Source organism: Squalius cephalus (assembly GCF_949319135.1).
Source record: "Squalius cephalus genome assembly, chromosome: 6".
In the NCBI taxonomy this organism is placed as follows: domain Eukaryota; kingdom Metazoa; phylum Chordata; class Actinopteri; order Cypriniformes; family Leuciscidae; genus Squalius; species Squalius cephalus.
In genome coordinates this window covers 33387876-33405969 of record NC_137127.1, presented here as the reverse complement: position 1 = coordinate 33405969, position 18094 = coordinate 33387876, and the positions used below count along the sequence as shown (strand labels likewise).

Genomic DNA, 18094 nt, shown 5'->3' with positions numbered 1-18094 from the left:
ATGAGTGTGTAAAGGATGTCTTTGCTTGGTTGATAATGTGTTGTTTCCTCATTGCAAAAATTCAGGCACATATTGATTATTTATGTTCGTTTGCTTGGCATAAATAACACAACAAAATGTTGGGGTCAGCAATATTGTGAAATATTATTGCAATTTAAAATAACTTTTCTTTTTGATAATATTTTTAAAATGTAAATAATTCCTGTGATGGCAAAGCTGAATTTTCAGCATCATTATTCCAGTCATCAGTGTCACATGATCCTTCAGAAATCATTCCCAATTGCTGATTTGTTGCTGATTATAAATGTTGAAAACAGTGCTGCTAAATATTTTTGTGGAAACAGTTATACCTTTTTTTTCTGGATACTTTGATAAATAGAAAGTTTGAAAGAATTTTGATCAATTTGATGCCTCCTTGGTGAATAAATGCATTAATTGTACAAAATGTATATACTGTGTGTGTGTGTGTATATATATATATATACAGTGAGGAAAATAAGTATTTGAACACCCTGCTATTTTGCAAGTTCTCCCACTTAGAAATCATGGAGGGGTCTGAAATTGTCATCGTAGGTGCATGTCCACTGTGAGAGACATAATCTAAAAAAAAAAAAATCCAGAAATCACAATGTATGATTTTTTAACTATTCATTTGTATGATACAGCTGCAAATAAGTATTTGAACACCTGAGAAAATCAATGTTAATATTTGGTACAGTAGCCTTTGTTTGCAATTACAGAGGTCAAACGTTTCCTGTAGTTTTTCACCAGGTTTGCACACACTGCAGGAGGGATTTTGGCCCACTCCTCCACACAGATCTTCTCTAGATCAGTCAGGTTTCTGGGCTGTCGCTGAGAAACACAGAGTTTGAGCTCCCTCCAAAGATTCTCTATTGGGTTTAGGTCTGGAGACTGGCTAGGCCACGCCAGAACCTTGATATGCTTCTTACAGAGCCACTCCTTGGTTATCCTGGCTGTGTGCTTCGGGTCATTGTCATGTTGGAAGACCCAGCCTCGACCCATCTTCAATGCTCTAACTGAGGGAAGGAGGTTGTTCCCCAAAATCTCGCAATATATGGCCCCGGTCATCCTCTCCTTAATACAGTGCAGTCGCCCTGTCCCATGTGCAGAAAAACACCCCCAAAGCATGATGCTACCACCCCCATGCTTCACAGTAGGGATGGTGTTCTTGGGATGGTACTCATCATTCTTCCTCCAAACACGTTTAGTGGAATTATGACCAAAAAGTTCTATTTTGGTCTCATCTGACCACATGACTTTCTCCCATGACTCCTCTGGATCATCCAAATGGTCATTGGCAAACTTAAGACGGGCCTTGACATGTGCTGGTTTAAGCAGGGGAACCTTCCGTGCCATGCATGATTTCAAACCATGACGTCTTAGTGTCAACAGTAACCTTGGAAACGGTGGTCCCAGCTCTTTTCAGGTCATTGACCAGCTCCTCCCGTGTAGTTCTGGGCTGATTTCTCACCTTTCTTAGGATCATTGAGACCCCACAAGGTGAGATCTTGCATGGAGCCCCAGTCCGAGGGAGATTGACAGTCATGTTTAGCTTCCTCCATTTTCTAATGATTGCTCCAACAGTGGACCTTTTTTCACCAAACTGCTTGGCAATTTCCCCGTAGCCCTTTCCAGCCTTGTGGAGGTGTACAATTTTGTCTCTAGTGTCTTTGGACAGCTCTTTGGTCTTGGCCATGTTAGTAGTTGGATTCTTACTGATTGTATGGGGTGGACAGGTGTCTTTATGCAGCTAACGACCTCAAACAGGTGCATCTAATTTAGGATAATAAATGGAGTGGAGGTGGACATTTTAAAGGCAGACTAACAGGTCTTTGAGGGTCAGAATTCTAGCTGATAGACATGTGTTCAAATACTTATTTGCAGCTGTATCATACAAATAAATAGTTAAAAAATCATATATTGTGATTTCTGGATTTTTTTTTTTAGATTATGTCTCTCACAGTGGACATGCACCTACGATGACAATTTCAGACCCCTCCATGATTTCCAAGTGGGAGAACTTGCAAAATAGCAGGGTGTTCAAATACTTATTTTCCTCACTGTATATATATATATGTATATGTGTATATATATATATATATATATATATATATATATATATATATATATATATATATATATATATATATATATATATATATATATATTTATATATATATATATATATATATATATATATATATTTTATATATATATATATATAAAACTTAAAGCTGCAGTCGGCAAGTCTGGCAGATTGGGTCGATTTAGCCAAAATTTTGAATGTTTACAACTCTCATACCCCTCCATCGAGGTCGTGCTCGTCAGTGCGTGTGCACCAGATTTTCTGTGAACGCGTCCGTCTCTTCAGCATCGATCAACACCATGGACTTGGAGGTAGGCTGCCCTGGCTAATCTATCCATAGATAACAATAACCGAGGAATTGGAAGCTTGTTAGTAGATTTTCTCTCCGCCATCACGCTTCGTACAATCTTCAGGCGAACTTCAGGCGTGTCGTGTGCATGTGATATTGTAACGTGCGCGAGGGAGGGGGGATCTGTGGCGTGTGCACGACCTGTGATTGACAGTCAGATCTCACACCCCCTGCGCTGATTGGACCCGATGATCCGGGAGCGGTGGATTTTTGCAAAACAAATAACACGCTCCAGGTGGAGTTAGAAGCTCGAGTTTTTTTCTAAAACCACCTTATGTTGTTCTGTCAGATTATAGTGTCGATTTCACTGAATATGATAAAAAAAATGTTGCAGATGGCAGCTTTAATCAAAATCACACATTAACCTGACATCACTAGCTTCAATCTAAATCGTTATTGCTAGCACAACACGCTTGTAATTCGCTAGCCTGTTAGCGTGCCATCCGTCCACTCTTTATTTCTTTATTTATTTGCTCGCGCCTTTTACAAGTTCATCAAACAACTTAGGTGAGTAGGATCAGTCAACAAACACGGTGAGTCATGTCATCTTCTCCTCTTATTGTTACTTGCACTTCATGCAACACGTATAGCATAGCCTTCACCGTCAGCACAGGATTTACGTGTGATAAATGCAGGGAGATAGTCAAGCTGACGGGGAAGATTTCAGAACTAGAGACACACATCCAAGCTTTAATCGAGGTTAATTGTAAGAGCGTAAAGGCTTTAGATACTGCTTTGGATGCGACTAGCTTAGTGAACTCTTTACATTGTTCGGTTCCGGCTGTAGTAGAGCCCGTGCAGCAGGGCAATTGGGTGACTGTGAGGCGCTGTAGTCGCGGGACAAAACACCGCTCTTCCGTTACGATTACAACTTCAAATTGATTCTCCCCACTCAGTGAAACACCCACTGAGAATCCTGTTGAATGTGCCCTAGTTATTGTCGATTCTATTACACGGAACGTGAAAATAGAGACACCAGCCACCATAGTCACATGTTTGCCGGAAGCCAGAGCGCCTGACATCAAAGCAAATTTAAAAGTGCTGGCTAATGCTAATCGTAAATTCTCTAAGATTATTATTCACGTCGGCACTAATGATGTTCGACTCCGCCAGTCGGAGATCACTAAAATTAATGTTAAAGAGGTGTGTGAACTCGCAAGTACGATGTCAGGCACTGTAATTTGCTCTGGCCCCCTTCCTGTTCGCAGGAGTGATGAGATACTTAGTAGATTGTCCTCACTCAATGGCTGGTTGTCTAAGTTGTGTCCGCAAAATAATATAGAATTCATAGACAATTGGAAAAGTTTTTGGGGCAGATCTGACCTGTTAAAAAGAGATGGTATTCACCCCTCCTGGGATGGTGCTGCTCTTCTCTCTAGTAATATGGCACATAGTCTTAGAGCTCAAACATGACTTGGTCAGGAAGCAGACAGACTGGCTAAACCGACCGCCTCCTAGCTGTCTCACGTCACCAAGGTCAGATAAATCCCATCACATAGAGCCTCTTTCACCTAGATATCATCATATAGAGACTGTGTCTGTTCCCCGAATTAGGAAATACAAAAAACTTCCAAACCCATCTAAGGGTAAAAATTTAATTGATGTTCAACTAATAAAAAACAGATATAATACAAATGAGCAAATTATAAAGCTTGGGTTGCTGAATATTAGATCCCTTACTTCAAAAGCACTTATTGTTAATGATATGATTACAGACTATAATCTAGATGTGCTGTGTTTGACAGAAACCTGGCTAAAACCAAACGATTACATTACTTTAAATTAGTCCAACCCGCAAGATTACTGTTATAAACATGAACCTCATCTGAAAGGCAAAGTTTGCTGTAATTTATAGTCATATTTTCAGAATTACTAAGAAGTCTAGTTTCAAATATAATTCTTTTGAAGTGTTGGTGCTTAATATAGCAATATATAGTTAAATGATAAATCATGTTTGAGGTGTTGTGCTGGCTACTGTATACAGGCCACCAGGGCACCATACAGACTTTATCAAAGAATTTGCTGACTTTCTATCAGAGTTACTGGCTGCAGTCCTAATTGTTGGTGATTTTAATATACATGTGGATAACGAAAAAGATGCATTGGGATTGGCATTTAACCCTCTGGGGTCTAAGGTGTTTTTGGGGCCCTTGGGATGTTTTGACATGCCCTGACATTTGTGCTTTTTTCAGTTATTTATAAACATGATAATGGCAAAGGTGTAAATTCACTCTATATAGCACAAACAGGGCTACCATAATATGTGATCAACATGAATGTAGATGTTTGTATTTTTAAGAGAATAATGTTTATGCGTGGTTATTGAAAAAAATAAAAATGAAAGTTGCTGAAATAAGACCACAAAACTCATACTAAATATGTGTCCACAAGACTTTTGACTAATGGATGTTGTCGCTTCGAGTTCTGGCTTCAAAATTATGTGAAAATAATTTTGAATTATTTCTTTTTCTTTTAAATAGACTCGAAAATTATGTTGGCATTAGTGGAAGTGCACTAGCATGGTTTAAATCATACTTATCTGACCGTTATCAGTTTGTAGCAGTAAATGAAGAGATGTCTCATCGATCACAAGTTCAGTATGGTGTACCACAAGGCTCAGTACTAGGACCGCTGCTTTTCACTCTGTACATGCTACCATTAGGAGATATCATTAGGAAACATGGCATTAGCTTTCACTGTTATGCCGACGATACTCAGCTCTATATTTCTTCAAAACCTAACGAAACTTACCAATTCACAAAATTAACGGAATGCATAGCGGATATAAAAAATTGGATGACTCGTAATTTCCTACTTCTAAATTCTGAAAAAACAGAGTTTCTAATTATTGGACAAAAAACTTCCTCACGTAATAACCTAGAATACTGTCTAACACTTGATGGCTGCTCTGTTAAGTCTTCGTCGTCGGTTAGGAACCTGGGTGTGCTCTTTGATACCAATCTTTCATTTGAAAGTCACGTGTCTAGTATCTGTAAAACTGCATTTTTCCATCTCAAAAATATATCTAAATTACGTCATATGCTTCATTGACAAATGCGGAACAATCAGTTCATGCATTCATGACCTCAAGGCTAGATTATTGTAATGCTCTACTGGGTGGTTGCCCTGCACGCTTAATAAACAAACTACAGCTAGTTCAAAAAGCAGCAGCTCGAGTTCTTACCAGAACCAGGAAGTATGACCATATTAGCCCGGTTCTGTCAAAACTGCACTGGCTCCCTATTAAACATCGCATCAATTTTAAAATATTGCTGATCACGTACAAAGCACTAAATGGTTTAGCTCCGCAGTACTTGAGCGAGCTCTTAACGCATTATAGTCCTTCACGTCTATTGCGATCTCAAAATTCCGGCCAGTTGATAATACCTAGAATATCAAAATCGACTGCTGGCGGTAGATCCTTCTCCTATTTAGCACCAAAACTTTGAAACAGCCTTCCTACCATTGTCCGGGAAGCAGACACACTCTGTCAGTTCAAAGCTAGACTAAAAACACATCTCTTTGACCTAGCTTTCACATAATACATTATAGACTTCTATAATTCAATATTAGGCTGCATAGATTAGGTCAGTTGGAACCGGGAACACTTCCCATAAATCCTGATGTACTCGTTACATCATAAGAAGAATGGCATCTACGCTAATTTTAGTGTCTTTGTTTATCCCGAGGTTTTCCTGCAGCCTGCCGGATCCAGGCCGTATCCAGATCTGATGAAGGACCTTCGCCTGGACCCCATGACAACGCAGTGCTGAAGTGCCAACTAGTCTCTCCCTATGGAGGATCCCTTTACCACTCTACAGATAAAGTGTTGTCGGGAAACTCAATTTGCGTATCTACCCCAAATTGATAAAATAAAATAAAATTCTGTATCAAAAATTATAAGGAAACACCAGTACTTTGTTTAGGCTTGGTTTGTAGGGAATTACAAACCTGCGTACATATATTCAAACGCACATAACTATAGAACCAATTCCTAATGCGCATGTGAACGCCATCAGCGTTTCTCACAGGTTCACGTTTAAAGTCTATGTAGAGAGAATTGTGTCGTCTTGGCGGCCCCTAGTTTAATAACAAATGATTGTTGCGACGGAAGCGAATCAATCATAACTAACCTTAGCTGGAAAATAACTTTACTGAAGAACCGCTATAAAGCCAAAACAATCTCTGTTACCATGAATTATACGTTTATCTCTGTAAAGCTGCTTTGAAACAATCTACATTGTTAAAAGCGCTATATAAATGAAGATGACTTGACTTGACTTGAAAATAGTCTTGCTTTATCGTTCACATAAAACAATACATTGATTTAAATTGAGTAAAACAGGTTTTGCTTGGAAAGCCAGTATGCGAGGGGGGGCTTGAACGAGGAGTGGTTTACACCTGCGAATACAATGTCCCACCCCATTATGCGTAATGTCTTGTATAATGAGCCATTCATTCAGGTGTGACACTGACTGAGCCAGTGCAAGGACAAAAGATATATTTAGAAGAAGACTCATATTGACCATTTAAGATTTTGCTTACATCTATCTTGTAAATATGTTTTGTTATTTTATTAAAAAGGTTACAATTACAACAATAATTACAATTTTAACAATATTTCAAGTGTACTCTTTCTTTGTAAAAAAATTATTATAGGCCTACATTTTATCATATGTATTCATTAGTTTGAATATAGCCAACATTGGAACAGCAACATCTTAGTTGACGACTTTATTTTTGACAAAAATTGTATTTTATATATATATATATATATATATATATATAGTATCCAGGATACTATGCATCCTGATAAAGTTCCCTTGGCCTTTGGAATTAAAATAGCTGCACATCATCACACAGCCTTCACCATACCTAGAGATTGGCATGGTTTTATTTCAGTTAGCCTAATAGCTAGTTTGATTTGCATTGAGAGATGATCTTATGGAAAGTACTCCATGCCAATCTCTAGGTATGGTGAAGGCTATGTGATGATGTGGGGCTATTTTAATTCCAGAGGCCAAGGGAACTTTATCAGGATGCATAGTATCTTGGATCCATGAAGTAACTGACCTTTAAAAATAAAAATCTGCCTGGCTCTATGGGAATTTAACATAGGGGTGTCCAAACTTATGCACCCTGTATATTAAGGAAGAACATTTATTTATTTACGATACATTTTTCATTCACAAAGAAAATTGGTGTCCTTAAAGGTTGGATTTTTCCTAATTTTTTTAATTAAGGCATTAAGTTCAATTTCCAAAAGATGATTTTTTATTCCTCTTTTTAGTCAACTTTAGCATGGGTTTCTAAACTTATGCATAGCACTGTATATATATATACATATACAGTACCAGTCAAAAGTTTGGAAACATTACTATTTTTAATGTTTTTGAAAGAAGTCTCTTATGCTCATCAAGCCTGCAGTTAAAAAAAAAACAAAAAAACAAAAAAAAAACCCAGTAATATTATGAAATATTATTACAATTTAAAATAATGGTTCTCTTTTTTAATATATTTTAAAATGTAATTTATTTTTGTGATGCAAAGCTGAATTTTCATCAGCAAGTACTCCAGTCTTTGGTGTCTTATAATCCTTTAGAAATCATTCTAATATGATGATTTGATACTCAGTTATTATCAATGATGGAAACAGTTGTGCTGTTTAATATATTTTTTTGGAATACTTTTTTCAGGATTCATTGATGAGTAAAACGTTAACAGCATTTATTCATAAAAACAGCATTTATTCAAAATAAAAACATTTCTAACAATATAAATCGTTACCATCACCTTTTATCAATTTAACGCATCCTTGTTGAATTAAAGTGCTAATTTCTTTAAAAAAAAAAAGTTATTGTTCCCAAACTTTTGAACGGTAGTGTATATTGTTACAAAAGATTTCTATTCTAAATAAATACAGTTCTTTTTAACTTTTTATTCATCAAATAATCCTGAAAAAAGTATCTCAGGTTATAAAAAAAATATTAAGCAGCACAACTGTTTCCAACATTGATCATAAATCAGCATATTAGAATGATTTCTGAAGGATCATAAGACACCAAAGACTGGAGTACTTGCTGATGAAAATTCAGCTTTGCATCACAAAAAAAATTACATTTTAAAGTATATTAAAAAAGAGAACCATTATTTTAAATTGTAATAATATTTCATAATATTACTGTTTTTTTTTTTTTTTTTTTAACTGCAGGCTTGATGAGCATAAGAGACTTCTTTCAAAAACATTAAAAATAAAAATAGTAATGTTTCCAAACTTTTGACTGGTACTGTATATATATATATATAACATATGAGCAGAAATTGCTAAACAAAAGCTTATTTGATGTGGCAGTATATTCTACAGTAAAAACTGTACCCAAATCTAGTCAACAAAATGTTGTCTTTCATATTTCGCCTGACTGTAACGTTGTTTTTATGAAATATTAGGGCATATAAATGTTAATTTGCAGTTTAATACGTTGCTTATACAAATAGCCTACATTTTATTTCAACATATTTCAGTCGATTTTTACTCATCTCAGTATAGCAATACAGTTTGCTAAAACATCATCATTCATTCACACACAGAAACGCGATTCAAATTTAAACTCTCTTTTTGCGAGCTGTGGTAAACAGCGCGCATCTCTGCCGTTCATTCATTCACACACAGAAATGCGATTCACTTGAGAAGGAAAACAAACTTACTACATATTCTCAGGATGCGTTGCTCCTCGAAAAATACCAGCACTTCTGAGGTACATTTTCCATTATTATTATTCCTCACAGCGCCGCGAGACGGTGTAAACAAGTACCATGATCTGATTAAACTTGTGTTTTCTCGAGCTGATATGGGGGCGTTCACAGGTTTGCGTGGATTGCCTCAGTCATTTGCGTTTGAATAGCACGCGCTCTCCGTGGGCGGGGTCACATTAAACATAATTAGATGAGATGAGAACGACTGACATCTCGCTCTTTTCTTATAGATTACATGAACTGAGAATATTTGTTTTTTATATAAATTACTTAATTTAAAAGAAGAGAATTCAAGCTTCATGCCTGTGTGTCTGTATGTCTGTTTGACTGAGTATTCGCTGAGTTATTGTTCATTTTCGGACACGTTTCAGAATGGACTTCACTGACAGACAGAAAGCAGAACTCATATCATGTTTATTTTTCTTTATTTGGCAAAAAGCACAACACTTTGTTTTTATTGTGAGTATACACAAAAATAATACACATTTAACAGAATCGATTGATGTATGAAACGTGTTTGTAATATCAAAGTCAACAGAGCAAAATGAATCTCTTTTGAACTGATAAAAAAACAAGTAATAAAAACTCAGTGAGTGTTTTAGCGCAATTTTCTCACCTCATGGGATCACAACACTAAGAGATAGTAAATCTTTTCCTGGATTTTTTTTGTGCGTTCCCGAGATTAGACCTTCCTTAACATAATGCCGAAAACCCGAAGTCTCTAGGTGGTCTGGTTGAGGAGTAGATAGAAGTGCAAGATTGGTGCGCACAGACGCACAGAACAGAAATCATGAGTTAACAATCGCAATTTGTCCGGTGGAAAATTGCGCTAAAAAGTGAGCTGGTATCGCCGGCGATACCACCGACCCCAGGGAGTTAAAGACATTTTTAACTCTATTGGAGTTAGACAACACGTGTCAGGACCTACACATTGTCGTAATCATACTCTAGATCTAGTCAAGTCAAGTCAAGTATATAAATGTAGCGCTTTTAACAATGTAGATTGTTTCAAAGCAGCTTTACAGAGATAAACGTATAATTCATGGTAACAGAGATTGTTTTGGCTTTGTAGCAGTTCTTTAATGAAGTTATTTTCCAGCTAAAGTTAGTTGTGATTGATTCGCTTCCGTCGCAACGATCATTTGTTATTAAATTAGGGGCGGCTAAGATGACACCATTCTCTCTACACAGACTTTAAATGCAAACCTGTGAGAAACGCTGATGGCGTTCACATGCGCATTAAGAATTGGTTCTATAGTTATGTGCGTTTTAATATATGTGCGCAGGTTTGTAATTCCCTACAAACCAAGCCTAAACAAAGTACTGGGCTTTCCTTATAAATTTTGATACAGAATTTTATTTTATTTTTATTTTTAATTTTTATTTTTAAACGAATTTCACGAAAATGCTTTATCTGGAGTGGTAAAGGGATCCTCCATAGGGAGAGACTAGTTGGCACTTCAGCACGGCGTTGAGATCTGGTCCAGGCGAAGGTTCCTTCGTCAGATCTGGATACGGCCTGGATCCGGCAGGCTGCGGGAAAACCTCGGGATAAACAAAGACACTAAAATTAGCATAGATGCCATTCTTCTTATGATGTAACGAGTACATCAGGATTTATGGGAAGTGTTCCCGGTTCCGGCTGACCTAATCTATGCAGCCTAACATTGAATTATAGAAGTCTATAATGTATTATGTGAAAGCTAGGTCAAAGAGATGTGTCTTTAATCTGGCTTTGAACTGACAGAGTGTGTCTGCTTCCCGGACAATGGTAGGAAGACTGTTCCAAAGTTTTGGTGCTAAATAGGAAAAGGATCTACCGCCAGCAGTCGACTTTGATTTTCTAGGTATTATCAACTGGCCGGTATTTTGAGATCGCAATAGACGTGAAGGACTATAATGCGTTAGGAGCTCGCTCAAGTACTGCGGAGCTAAACCATTTAGTGCTTTGTAAGTAATCAGCAATATTTTAAAATGTATATGATGTTTAATAGGGAGCCAATGCAGTGTTGACAGAACCGGGCTAATATGGTCATACTTCCTGGTTCTGGTAAGAACTCGAGCTGCTGCATTTTGGACTAGCTGTAGTTTGTTTATTAAGCGTGCAGGGCAACCACCCAGTAGAGCATTACAATAATCTAGCCTTGAGGTCATGAACTAATTGTACCGCATTTGTCAATGAGAGCATATGGCGTAATTTAGATATATTTTTAAGATGGAAAAATGCGGTTTTACAGATACTAGACACGTGACTTTCAAATGAAAGATTGGTATCAAAGAGCACACCCAGGTTCCTAACCGACGACGAAGACTTAACAGAGCAGCCATCAAGTGTTAGACAGTATTCTAGGTTATTACGTGAGGAAGTTTTTTGTCCAATAATTAGAATCTCTGTTTTTTCAGAATTTAGTAGTAGGAAATTACTAGTCATCCAATTTTTTATATCAGCTATGCATTCCGTTAATTTTTTGAATTGGTAAGTTTCGTTAGGTTTTGAAGAAATATACAGCTGAGTATCGTCGGCATAACAGTGAAAGATAATTCCATGTTTCCTAATGATATCTCCTAATGGTAGCATGTACAGAGTGAACAGCAGCGGTCCTAGTACTGAGCCTTGTGGTACGCCATACTGAACTTGTGATCGATGAGACATCTCTTAATTTACTGCTACAAACGGTATACGGTCAGATAAGTATGATTTAAACCATGCTAGTGCAATTCCACTAATGCCAACATAATTTTCTAGTCTTGTGGTCAATGGTGTCAAATGCAGCACTAAGATCAAGTAACACTAATAGAGAGATACAACCACGATCAGATGATAAGAGCAAATCATTTGTGACTCTAACGAGAGCTGTCTCGGTACTATGGTACGGTCTAAATCCTGACTGAAAACATATTAAAATTGTATTGTAATCTTTTAATTATGCTAAGATTTATATAAGATTATATGCGATTTCCCATGTTCTTTCCTCCCCTCTTTGTCAGTGATTCTACTAATTACTCTATAAACTCTAATTAGTTAGTGAATGAATCACTCCACAATCACGCTCATTAAGATTCCTGGTAATGGAACAGGGGAGGCCTTTGTGACCCCTTTAGCTGTAAACGGGACCGGAATGAGCAAAGCATGACTCATGCAGCTGGTCAGCTCAGTTCGTGACATGGGACTGGCATCTGTGTGCGCTGCAGTTGTGCTAAACATCCCACAGTCTGGCTGACTCACTTTAGGAGCTCGAATGCAGGTCAGCTCTGAAAATGTTTCCCCTGGTTTTCAGTATTTTTCTCTCACAACTTAATAGCAAATCTCATTAAACAAAGAAGTAGTTTCTGACAGACGACCCCCTTGTGTCTTTCTGCTTTTCTAATACAATAATAATGTTTAGTGTGGGATATTTGTGCTGAATTTGACTCATGTACGTCACAGCTCAATCAAGGATTGAAAGAGTAAAATATTATGGCATGACCTATCTTTCTTTCTTTCTTTCTTTCTTTCTTTCTTTCTTTCTTTCTTTCTTTCTTTCTTTCTTTCTTTCTTTCTTTCTTTCTTTCTTTCTTTCTTTCTATTTTTGTACGAAAGTAGCTGAATGTTCACACTGAAACTGAACAAACACAAAAGAGCTTACAAGAGCGAACAGATGCTTCTTGTACTGAATGTTCAAGCACCGAGGTCAGGTTTCTCCTAGTAACCTTACCTGCTGTTGTACCTGAGTCTGGGGGTGTGTGTCTTTGAATGGTCCAGAACAATAAAGGAATGTGAAAAAGGAAGATGATCTGTGTTGTTTGGTTTTCACAATTGGATTCATTCTGACCAAATAAGACCACATAAAAATAAGTGCAAAAAAAACTGCTTCAGTGGTTATCAGATAATCATGGTGTGTATTTTTAATTTTTTTTCTTTTTTTTGGTGACAGTAATGAGAGAGCCCGGTGGATCAGCGCTCTGGGACGGAACAACAGTGACAACAAGAATGACAGAATGAGTGAGTATAACCAGTTTCAGTGAAACAGTGCCACCCTCTGGCCATGGAGTATTACAGCGACACTACTCAGCTACTGCTTAATCAAGTCGCTGGTTACAATCGATGTTACAATTACTAAACTGTGTTTTTCCTGAATGATGCCTCAAATCTGCTGCTTTGTGAGAAGTGTAGTATTAATTTTCTATATGATTTTTGCCAGGTGGATAGTAAAACGATACATGAAAATTACACCGAAGGAGGAATATCTAGGGACTAGATTGTCACTTTATTTTTGTTAAAGTGATAAATGTGTGTATTTCTGTGTTAGACGCCATGCAGGTGGAGGTGACGAGGACGTACACAGCCAGGCAGCCGGATGAGCTCTCTCTACAGGTTGCTGATGTGGTGTTGCTGTCACAGATAGTGGACGGTGAGATCACCCCCCTTATTCTTCCATTCTTCTCATTCTTCACACCAAAACGATAATTCAGTCTGATTTTGTCATTCAATATGTCTGTTCAAATCAATGCAAAATAAAAAAAAGCAGCAGACTGACTGAATGAAAATGCATTTGAGAGTGGGTGGCACTACGGAAAAGTAGAAATACAGCAGTACACAAGGACAATGTACAATGCTATCCACTAATATACACCAAATGTATATTCTGATGTTTGATTTGCTATGACTGATATTTGTCATAATTGTCTTTGTGTTTCAACATTGTTCAAAATGTTGTAATAAAAAAAAAACACACACACACACAAGGGCAGCAACTTGCACAACTTTTAATTTCTGACACTGCACAGAGAAGAAACATCATCAAACAAATACATGTTTTCAAACAGCGGTTCAGATTTTTTTATTTACTATGATGTTTATACAACTACACCAAATCCAAGAGTATAGAGAAAGAAAGCTGGATCTGGATTCTTCCTTTAGTATTTACTGTCACAGCAAAATAGTCTGTTTGTGAATGCCACCAAATTATAGTTTTATGTAACAGGCACATGACCAAAATTGCAATTCTTATTGGTTGGCCAGTTTTATTCACAGTGCGATGGAAAAAAGATTAGAATGTCTCCTCATAAAAACAAACAAACAAAAAAACTGTCAAAATGTGTGTGGATGTTCGTGCGGATGTATGCATTAACTTCCGTTCATTCAAATTAAAAGAGTCAAAAAGTAATTGGAGTCAAAAAGGTTGAGAACCACTGCTTTAAAGAATCTTTCTTCATGCTGACTAAGTTGGTACTTTCTATTTTCTAAATTCTCGACACAAACACAAGCAAGAGGTCAGATTTAAGTTCTTCAGAGAACAGTTCTGTGGTTATTGGATAATGACTATTGTCCCAGACCGAGTAGTCCTGTAACCACAGGGATGTCTTTTCATGTGAGGCTCAGCTGAAGGTCTCATTTTTGATGGTGCTGGTCAGAGGGTCAAACGACAGTCTCGCTCTGGTTGCTACTCATTGGCTGGCTTTCATGTTGAAAGGCCAGGGCTCATGGGATAGGGCTTCAAAGGCCCCTTGAATCTTTTAATGGCCATTAAATATACAAAAGACAGTTGAAAGCAGGCCGTTTTATTTTTAAACATTTCATCCTTTCCAAAAGCTCTCCACAATACTCAAAGGAGAGCAATTTGAAGTAGAAAGTGTTTATCTCAGCACTACTTCAGTTTATCAGATTGATACCCGACTCTTAAAACTTCACAGCTGCAAAGTTCTTAACCAGTTTCATGCAAAATTCTAGACTCTTTAGTTCTTTATAAAAGAAGCTGGCAAAAAAGAGAGAAAGTGTGCAATACAAGGGAAATAAGGGGGAACTGCTGTAAGAAATGGCACATTCATGTTACTGTCCACTAAGCCATGGCTCCGACAGCAGATTTTGTTTATTTGTAGTCAAATATTTTTTCTTTGTTCAGTGTCTGGTTTGTGTACACAAGAATCTCAATTGATGTCTGTCTGTGGTTTCAGGCTGGTATGAAGGAGAGCGTCTGCGGGATGGAGAGAGGGGCTGGTTCTTAGCCGAGTGTGCTGAACTCATCACCTGTCAGGCGACCATCGAGAAAAACATGCAGCGGATGGACCGTCTGCAAAGCCTAGAGACCAATGTCTGAGACATTACCTCCTCCTGAGGAATGCGCAGCACATGATAAAACTGTGGATGAACTCAAAACACTACAGTGCAGTAACTGCTTTAGTTGCTTCAAAAGGGGATACAAAGGATAAAATACACACCATATGGAATTCTGCTTTATTCAACAGTGATTTTATGTGATCATAAACTGAGCTCAGCTCATTTTAAAATATGAGAGGGTTTTTCTTGTTTTGTCCTCCTAGTTCACTGTTAGAGCAAGTAACATTTTAGCACAGAGATGTTCACTCGCTTATTCACTCTCATTAATTGACTCTCAGGGAAAGTGTAAACATGAATCATGCCAAATGTAAATATGTATCAGATATACTCAATTTGTAAACTAATCAATAGAAATAATCAGTATATAGATTCATATTCAAGATGTTTTTATGTGCATTTAAAGATATTTCATTCCTTAAACTTTCACTTGACCTATATGTATGTGTGTTTAAAGTGAGATTATTAATGGAATAAGACAAATGGATTATTACATTATGGTAAATTTAATGAATTACTGTAAAGAAAGCATACAATAACTCAAGCCAACGCTAAAATAAAAAAGAAGTGACAAAATAGTTCTCTTATCTTTAATGTTTGTAAGTATTTACTCCAACACTTGCAAGTGTTGATAAAAAAAAAAAGATCTGTGAGAGCAGACCAGTCTTCTCTGTGGCAGCTAAATGTCATTGAAATAAATAAGCTGCTGGTGGTTGCGATCACTGGCTGCCTCTCCTGGGCTCTTCAGCAGGGGTTTCCTGTGTGGTGATGAGGTCGATTATGGCAGAGATGACGGCACAATCTTTAGACTGCCGGTCATTCCAGTCCACAGGACGTGGACTTTTTATCTTCTCCTCCAGTAACACGTCCAGCTCCTTCCTCAGCTCCTAAATTTAAAGAATACATTTGAAATATAATTGCAATTCATCACTGAGTGCCCTGTCAAGTCACATGTGGCATATAAAACAAAAACATGTCAAATTAACACAAACCTTGACTAGGTGAGCAATGCGCGCCGGGGACTGAAATACAATCCATTCATCCACGGCGATGGTCTCTTGGTCCTGGTCCCTCTGGATGGAAATATCCCCTCCGAAGAACAGCAATGAAAATGGAGACACCTCGGTGCAGTCGTAGAGGAAGATCTTTAGAAAAAGAAGGAAAAGAAATTATTTTTTTTATTCCCAAAACACACATACATGCATACATATATATATATATATATATATAAATCAATTTACCTCACATCAAAATGATGTATATTATAATGTTATGCGAATATGTTACAAAATATATGTGATGTAATAATGTCAAGGTGGTTACAACTTATCAAAAAAGAAAAGAAAAAAAAAGTCTCAATAAATAAATAAAAAATATCCAAAAGGCTGAAACTATGTTGATCTTTCTGTAACATAAGTTTAGGTTGTCAAAAAAAAAAAAAAAAAAAAAAAAAAGCCAAAGCTAAAAATCAAAGTTAACCATAATATTCAAGGGTTAAAGTTCATAATTCTTTATTATAATTCCCTTTTTTGGTTACACTTTATTTTTAGGTGTCCTTGTTAAGGTGTAATTATACATTTACATAATATCAATTAACAACATGTACTTACTATAGGGTAGGGTTAGGAATAGGGTTTTGTTTAGGGTTAGTTGCTTGTAATTATGCATAATGTACTAATACAGCAAGTACATGTAACTAGGACACTGTAAAATAAAGTGTTAGTAATACTTTTTTAGTAATAATTCAGAATAATACCCTGAATTAATTTGAGTGTATAAGGAAATATTACACCACTTGACTTTAAAGTCATTTCTAGAAAAGTAGTGTATTCATTTTCAAATCAAGATGAATACATTACATTTCAGATTACATTTCTAAGAACTTACCATGAGTTTTAAAATAGATCTTTGATCTTGAACTTTGTCACTGACCCACTTGATCAGGTATCAAGCATTACTCAGTAAGCTGTTTGTAGTTTTGCAGGTATCAAGCATTACTCAAAATGCTGTTTGTAGTTTTGCAAAACTAGCCCAATGTACAAATAGCAAACAAATTGCAAAAGAATTGCATCCATGCAAAAGAAAATTGAGATTTTTTTTTTTTCAGGCTGTCTATGTGCTTAAATGTAATCCGCTCCATTAGCGAGTGGAGAAATAGACTGTGAGTTTGTGAGTGAAAATGTCCTGCGGCAGGGTGACTTATATCCCCATACGCAGAAACAGAATGGTGTAAATGCATGTGAAAAGAGAGAGGAAGAAAAGCATTTCTTTGGCACTTCCTCCCTTCTTTATTTGCTGAACACAGTATTGAGCACTGATATAAATGACTGGATTGCTCAGGACGTCATAAAAAGTGAAGCAAGTTAAAAATTCAATCTCACTATCCGACAATTTTCTTTAGGGGTCTCCCTTGTCACTCTTAACAATCTTTTTCCTCCCTCTACATGTGATTTTTTTAACTCTGTACCCATGTTTCTGCATCGTTATGAAGGAGCGATGCAACTGCTAAGAAAGAAAGACTAGGTGAAAAAGAAAAAAGTAAGCAACAATGTTCCATCATTTAATCGCAAACTAAACCTGGTCAGGACCCTAATGTGAACCAATTAAATAAATAAGCATGATTATTGATTTCACATCAAACTAAAAACAGAGATTAAAACCAAAGATATGAGTGACTTTAGTGTTAGCACAGGTTGATTTCTCACTCTCCATTTCCAGTATTGCTTTCTCGGAAAAGGACAATAAGACCGGCATGCCAGGTCTCACCCTGGGGACACTGCTGCACAGGACA

At 37.0% G+C, this 18094-nt stretch overlaps 2 protein-coding genes across 4 annotated transcripts in view; one reads left to right on the top strand and one right to left on the bottom strand.

Moving 5' to 3' along the window:
• The window catches only part of LOC307160261 (rho guanine nucleotide exchange factor 26-like), a gene marked incomplete at its 3' end in the record, with an annotated part of 106440 nt that extends 90584 nt beyond the window's left edge, over window positions 1-15856 (top strand). The window contains exons 13-15 of one of the 2 annotated variants that reach the window (XM_079874213.1): window positions 13124-13191; window positions 13499-13600; window positions 15144-15856. In XM_079874213.1, coding sequence (XP_079730339.1) covers window positions 13124-13191; window positions 13499-13600; window positions 15144-15286 — 313 coding nt within the window. The remainder of the gene's footprint in view (window positions 1-13123; window positions 13192-13498; window positions 13601-15143) is intronic. The other variant, XM_079874214.1, reaches the window with a different exon arrangement.
• Window positions 15857-16009: 153 nt separating this feature from the next.
• Window positions 16010-18094, bottom strand: part of dhx36 (DEAH (Asp-Glu-Ala-His) box polypeptide 36) — a 145361-nt gene continuing 143276 nt past the window's right edge. For both annotated transcript variants that reach the window (XM_079874211.1, XM_079874212.1), the window contains exons 24-25: window positions 16296-16448; window positions 16010-16190 (exon numbers count right to left, since the gene is read on the bottom strand). In XM_079874211.1, the coding sequence (XP_079730337.1) occupies window positions 16023-16190; window positions 16296-16448 (321 nt within the window). In that variant the 3' untranslated portion in view covers window positions 16010-16022. The remainder of the gene's footprint in view (window positions 16191-16295; window positions 16449-18094) is intronic.